This window comes from Nansenia antarctica (assembly GCF_963989245.1).
Source record: "Nansenia antarctica genome assembly, chromosome: 10".
In the NCBI taxonomy this organism is placed as follows: domain Eukaryota; kingdom Metazoa; phylum Chordata; class Actinopteri; order Argentiniformes; family Microstomatidae; genus Nansenia; species Nansenia antarctica.
Genome location: NC_137680.1, coordinates 15753198 through 15760697, shown reverse-complemented (window position 1 = coordinate 15760697; position 7500 = coordinate 15753198). Strand labels below are relative to the sequence as shown.

Genomic DNA, 7500 nt, shown 5'->3' with positions numbered 1-7500 from the left:
AAGCGCTTTACAATGCCAATGGCACACACCAATGGCAGCAAGCTACCATGCAAGGTGCTGCATTGGGAGCAATTAGGGGTTCAGTGTCTTGCCCAAGGACACCTCGACATGTGGCGAGCCGGGGTTCGAACTGCCGATCTGCCGACCTTGCGATCATTAGAAGCCGGCTCTACTTCCTGAGCCACAGCCGCCCATATGCATACACGCAGAAAAACAAACACACATACACACACTCTCTCTCTCTCTCTCTCTCTCTCTCTCTCTCTCTCTCTCTCTCTCTCTCTCTCTCTCTCTCTCTCTCTCTCTCTCTCTCTCTCTCTCTCTCACAAACTCACAGACACACACACACACACAAAAGCTTTGCACAAATGCAAAAAAAACGTATGCCTCAAAATATGCACATGCCCACACATCTGTCAAATGCAACAAACATCATCTATTGAACTAATAACTAACTAACTAACAGAAGATGTGCATAAAAATGTATGATTCTGTGCACATAATCACTGCTCAGCTTTACCCTGCCTTCATACAGTATGTCCTGCTGTGGCTGGGTGGGAAACGACAATGCTTTCCAGACAGCAGCTGTTCAACTAAATAAAATGTGTTTGGATCGGAGCATATACTCTCAATAGCAGGAGTGCAGAGGACAAGCATTTGCTCTCCACATTGAGGGCCAGGTCCCTGTTCGTCATGGCTCCACGGGGAGCTCCAGGGTTGAGAGAAAACTGGTCCCAGGCTGGACTCTCCATGGGAAAGGTGCATGTGCTGTCTGCACACACACACCCATTAGGCTCTGTTGGGCCGTGGGGTCGGATAGCAGATTACACAACACCCTCTGAGGAGCCAGGCCCACAGAACAAGCCTTTTAATGTCTGGTCCGTTCAGGTGTCAAGAAAGTGAAGTTAGGACATGTGTCATGATGACCTCAGGGGCGGCCGGGGTGAGTGTCCTCACAGCGCTCGTACACGGGACACGTGTCGCCCGCCGTGACCATGACTTCATCAAGAGAACATTCTACAGAAGTTCGAGGCAAAAAAGGATAATACTTCATAATACTTTAAACTTTTAGCATGTCGCCCATCTTACTGTGTAGTAGCTCTAATTTCTCTAGTAACAAAATTGTAATAACATGTTATATGGAGCTGAGCGGTTTATGTTCTTATTACAAATAAGGAGCATTCCAATGCAATGCAGTTCAATACGTTAATGTTGTTACTAGCCAGTGTAATGACACACTTAAACATGTAAAGGAGCATTTTTAGGGACGGTGCGGCCCAAACACAACAAAAAAACATAAAAACAAAACGTTTAACTTCTTTTGTTAACCACAGTGGCTGAGAGTCACCACAAGTAACAGTAAACATAATCAGTAACAGGATAGCCCAAGGTGAGCCTGGTTGGTGTGCAGCTGTCCGTGTGTGTGACTACCAATCGCATGGCATATGAATTAACATCACTAGTTTTCCACCATCATGGGAGAGTTGGGATTAAATCCATTCAACATGTGAGAGCTTACAGCCAAATGACTGTATAATTGCTGGTGGGTTCCTTTAGTGTTCGCTGGTGTTTTGTTTTGAAGAGGAGGAGAGCCGACGCAAGGCGGTGGTTGTCGACGTAGTTTGTGTGGGCTGATGACGAGCAGACGAGACTGCTGCCCCTGAGAGCCGGGCTGGCCGCGCATCCTGGACTCCTGTTCCCACTCAGACACTGTGGCCATCGGGGCTGCCTTCTGATCTACAGCGTGTGTGTCGTCGCGACTTGAATTTGTGGAAGCATGTATGTGGTATAAAAGATGGAGGGAGGGGAGGTGAGCGAGGGGAGGGGGAGGGGGAGGGGAACAACAACACACACAAAAAACGGTTTCTGCCTCTGTAACAGGAAAGGATAAACCAGACCATGACCAGCACAGGGCCAAATAGAGCGGGGGGGAGGGGGGGACTATTTTCTTTCTTGCATTCTAAATTGTGCTCCGAAATTAAAGAAAATACCAACTGAGACTTTACTCATTCATAAAAAATAAAAATAAAAACATTCCCCTATTGAGTCACTGCAGGTTTTTCTTACCTTAATTACCCCTTTTAGCGGTGCCTTACTGAGGAGAGGGGGGATTAAAGGTTTAATCCAGCTCCTTATTGGCCTGGAGGGGCGAGACGTGACCCTGAGTTGGCTCCGAGGCCTGTGGCGGGGCAGGGTAGAGGAGGGGCACACCTGGGACCAGGCGGAGGGAGGGAGGCCCGCGGGGACGGCCCGGAGAGTGAGGCACCCTGCTTTAACAGCTGGGGAGTGATAATATCTCCTCGCTACACGTGGAAAAGGATCCTCCCCAGACAGAACCAGGAGTGTATTCATAGGGTCTCTGGGAGCTGGGGGGTTATGGTGGGGTGTTAAACTGGGACGAGCTCTTAAAAGCTCAAGCTGCTCCCTCCTTCTCTCTCTCTCTCTCTCTCTCTCTCTCTCTCTCTCTCTCTCTCTCTCTCTCTCTCTCTCGCTCGCTCCCTGCAAGGTGAGCTTTTCCATGCCCAGGCTTTTGAATGCCAGTTACTTTTTCCCCCCCCCCCCAGATATTATAGTGTGCGTGCAAGAAGCTTTCATATAGTGTGTGAAGGTTTTTAACAGAAATGTTGAGGTCATGCACATCTCTGTTTTTTCCTCTCAAAAAAGGACCAACCTATCAAAGCCATCGCTACAGTCTAGCAGGGGCCTCTGTCCACGCGCACCGCCACACAAAGTGATGCCTGACAGCGAGAGAAAGAGCAACGTGATGTGATTTCAGCCATTCGTCCCGATTCCCACAACGACAGAAGATTATTATTATGATCCCGCATTATAACAACACACATTTTTTTTTTTAACCATCATGTCATAACATCGCAGTCATGTTCATCAGGCGTTCGGTCATTCTCTCCAGCTTTATGGGCGTGTGCGTAAACTGCCTCTCTAAGCTTCGGGAGCGAGACACACTGTGGACCGAGCTCATGTTATTAGGAGAGAGAGGAAGTCTGTTCACCAAAATGTAGGCTACAGTCAATCTGTAAGGTCTATCATGCACCATAGAGGCTAAAATAGCTTTTTTTTTTTATTCACTCTGGAGTAATGGGATTGGGGATAGAACCGGAATCGCCACGTTCACGTGTTCGTTCGGTGTCTTTAATTTCCAATGGAAAAAGGGTCCTTTTGGGTTCAGGTAGGAAACCCAGAGGTCCATTTTGGAATCACAAAATGTGGACACGTGAAGACTCCAAGTGCCTCCTCTCTCTAGTAAACGAGCAAAGATCCCAAATTGATAAAGTCGTAAGCCAATAAATTAACCCGTGCTCTAAAACGTTGTTTCCAGCCTAACTCAAACAAGGAAGCCTTTGTGTGTAAGAGAGTTATAAAAGTCTTGGAATCCTTGTCCTGCGGGAGGCCTGTGGTCAAGTGGCCTTGCTGATAAGGCCCGCCAGGCAGTGATTGATCACAGAGCCATCCCCAGTGTCCTCCCACTGCCGCCCCGCTCACAACCGCCTGGTCACTTTCCGAGGCGGGCGGGCAAGGAGGTGGAGTAACCCTGCTGGCCCCTGGGCCATCACTCACCTGGGGGCAGGTCTGGGTCGCTGGGGGCTGCCTGCTGGATGCGCCGGGGCTTGGCCAGGGCCTTGGAGGTCTCTGACGCGCTGCGGCTGGTGGAGCTGGAACCACAGCTCTCGTGGTCGTCCTGTGAAAAACAAACAAACAGAAGAGAGAACCATGAGATGGGCCGGGGGTGTGTGTGTGGGGGGGGGGGGGTGGCCCTGCTGCAGGAGGACAGGGGGGCGGGCTCGGGGGGCGGTGAGGCACACACGCACCATCGAGCACCCCCCCCTCCCTCCCCACCTCCCCAGCTTTACAACCACCTCAGCGGCTCTACAAATAAACTGCAACCCCCGGGATGAAAAGCGTGAGGGCCTCTCCTCTCCTCCTCAGCCCAGGCCATGTCAGCAGCACTCTGGGGCTGCTGGGGGATTGTTGGGATGAAGAATGTCAGAATGCCAGAGGTAGGAATGAGGAGGAAACGAACATCCCCTCCAGAGATGAGCCCAAAGATAAACAAACTGGCCTGGATTGGAGTTATTTATTGGTTCAGCTACATGAGTGCCTCCGCTAAAGGAGAGCTCAACGGCTAAGAGATGAGGTGCAACAAAAACAATTAGGACATGAGGAGAAACAGTGAGGGGTGATTAGGTCAGGGAGCACATGACCACTTTATTAGCTTAGCCTTAGCACATCTAAAGCCAGGGTAAATGACTACACGGCTTTCTTGTTTCACAAGTCACCCGTTTATGACTTGCTTGACTAACACGATTCAGGAATAAAAAAAGCAATTCTCAAATCCGAAATCTGGTGACGTCGCTAAACCAGTCAATGCAAAGCTCATTCAATACAAGAACAATATATGGCAGCTGTAACCGTGGCCAACAGTGATGCTCTGGCAGATTTTGAAGGAAAAGTCGACCAGGCCGACAGCGTGCTGAATGTGACTTGGAACAAAGAACGACATCATATTCTCAAAAAGTGCAACGCTTCTCCTTTCTCCCCTTCAATACCTGAGACCCAAGAAGGAAACGTCTGCAAATAAAAAGGCCAAAAAGGGGCGGGGGAGCGATTATCACAGGACCCCTGAAAAACAAGACAAGCTTTCGAGGCCCTCAGTGAACGGCAGCGTTCACCCCCAGTATGGCATTGATTAGGGTTCACGAGGCGTTGTAACCTTTTCACAGTCAGATCCGCCATGTGCAGACAGTCCAAACTGCACGGGGATCACATGTGGTTAGCATTTAGCGCGGGATAAAAATGGCGAGGTCTCTGGAGTCACCGTTATCCTGAGTAATGTAAACAGTAAAGGTGTCAGAACGAAACACATTTCGGCCCGACCCCCCTCCCTCCCTCCGCCCGCCCGCCCGCCCGCCCGCCTGACCCCCTCCTCTCCAAATCAGCCAGACGAACCCCTGGATCTAACACTTACAGTACGAGAGCCCTTTGCTTGTGGTTAATGAAGATTACATTTTAAACATACTTTGCATAATTTGGGCCATGGGGCTGCTCTTGAAAATGCAATTTTCCCCTGGTGCGGTTAAGTCAACACAGTGATGCCAAACAGCGAATGAAGCTCTGGCGAAAATATTTACACTGAGCTCAGTTAGGCCCTCCCGGCTCAGCCGCCTCCGCACCTCTGTTTCCATCACCAAGCGGCGGGGATTGGTAAACAGAACGGCAAGAAATAATAAATACCTCATCAAGGGTTCCAAATTATGGAAATTGGCAATAATAAGAAGTAGATTGTTGCTGATTGCTCACACTTCAATTGTTAACTTTCCGTGACTTCAAAGCGGTAAACGACAGTGTTTACGTGGGAATTTAAATCAAAAAACAAAGGATTTGATTTTTGTAGATTGAAGTAAGTCAGGGGGACACACATGCATGTTTGGGAGGTTTGTTTATACCGTAGTACACTACATTGAGCACCGACTCCAAACACTCCCTGCAGTCATTCATATCTATACCTAAAGGAATGCATGTATATACGTTATGTTTGGGTCAGCGCTGCCACTTACAACTGCCAAGTCTGGAGGAGGTGCAATTAAGCGCTCAATGTCACCGTCAGCAGGCGGGCCTCGCTTCTCTGGGGGTGAAAAATGCATTTTTAGGGGAAGCCCTGAGACAAATGAACCCCGCTTTCAGCTGCTGCCGGCTGGGTAAGTTGATCCCTGCTATGCCATGGCAGGGCATGGGGGGGGGTCTGGACAGAGGAGCAGGGGTGGAGGGGGGGAGGGGAGGGGGGGGGGGGCTGGACAGAGGAGCAGGGGTGAAGGGGAGGGGGGGCTGGACAGAGGAGCAGGGGTGAAGGGGGGGAGGGGAGGGGGGGCCTGGATAGAGGAGTAGGGGGGAGGGGGGGGGGGGGGGACCGCCTGCAGGCATGTCAACTCAGCTGTTGACCAGAGATGACGGCAGAGAGAGAGAAGCCCTTGTCCTGAACCCCTGCCACTGTGACTGACAGGAGAGGGGGACCCCCTACTCAGAGGGTAAGTGGGCACCCATTGAGGGTTAGGGCACAGGAAGGCCAGGGCTGACCTCTCTCCCCCTGCAGACGTCTGGCTCACAGACACGGAGCGTGCTGGCCTTGTCTGGAGGGTGAACCCTACGGTGATCAGATTCTCCACTCCCCCAACTCCACCCCCACCCCCCCCCCCCCCTCTCTACAAAATATAAACATTCACAATGCACAGAAATGCTTCAGTGTGACTCTATTGTTAACATTAAAACGCAGGTATCCACAACAAGCGAGAGGGCTGACCTGCGCAGTCTCAAAGTAAATCAGCCTATCGACTCATTTGAAAAGTAAACAGCGACGGCTATGTTTTCATAAACACATTCTTAATTGTTTAAACAAACCATGGCCATAAAGGAGGAAAAGTCGAAACCAACCGAGCTTGTTATGGATACACAGAAAGTGTGAACAACTCGGAATATAAAGTAAACTCCACACCGCCGTGCTCAAGGTCCTCGATTCAACATCCATTTTCCTAAAACAAAACAAAGCAGCCACACATTTGTTTTCATTGTCCCAAGTATAACATTTGTCTGAAAAGTAGAATATGACATAATGTAACTATTCCAATTACACTTTCAGTTTTTACATGGCCAATTTCTCCGTATTATTTTTTCTGCAAATTGGGAAGTAATTTTTCAATTTCAGTAGAGCATAAAAACTGGAGAGTGAGTGGGAAAGGGGGGGTGGGGGGGGGTGTGTGGGGGCTGCAAAACAAAACATTTTTAAAACTGGTCAATTTCACACTGTTCCAGGGGATTAATGAGAGCATCCAACAGAACAGCGCTGGATAAACACGTCCTTGTTATTGTTGTTTTTCCTCTCCCGGTGAACTCACTCTGACATCAAAGCCAGCGGGCCTGGAGAGTGGGCCCAGTCGGTGGAGGGGCGAACGCCCAAGGAGTGAGAAAATAAATGGGGGGAAACCTGATCGCTCCTTATCTCAAACAGACTCCCCCCCCCCCCCCTCAGGTCTGACACGCTGAGGCCTTGTCCCCCCGTGTCAGGGCCCGGAGAGAGACGTCCCCGGGGAGGGCACAGCAATCAGGACCGCCCCCCCCCTCCAACCCCTCCTTCTCCCCTCCTCCCCCTCCTTCACCAGTCACCCAGAGGGCCGCTTTCTCCCCTCAGGGCAACAGCCACTGTGCTGAGTACTGACTGGGGGGAGAGAGAGAGAGAGAGAGAGAGAGAGAGAGAGAGAGAGAGAGAGAGAGCAACAGGGCCTGCGAGGAGAGAACTGAGGCCCACTCAATCATCCACAGAGGAGAGGCCACACCAGGGCTGAGGTGAAACGCGTTCAATTACCGCTCGAATGTCAGTCCACGCTAAAAAACAAAGCACTGCACGAAACAAATGAGTGTTATTAAGACACAGTGTATCGTGATGAGTTTGGGATTGCGTTTCCACTGGCCAAGAACACCAACAACACCGCC

General features: G+C 50.4%; 1 protein-coding gene across 1 annotated transcript in view; it reads right to left on the bottom strand.

Moving 5' to 3' along the window:
• The window catches only part of vps13b (vacuolar protein sorting 13 homolog B), a gene marked incomplete at its 5' end in the record, with an annotated part of 281095 nt that overhangs the window by 259106 nt on the left and 14489 nt on the right, over positions 1-7500 (bottom strand). The window contains 1 exon segment of the mRNA XM_080541013.1: positions 3577-3697. Within this exon segment, the coding sequence (XP_080397139.1) occupies positions 3577-3697 (121 nt within the window).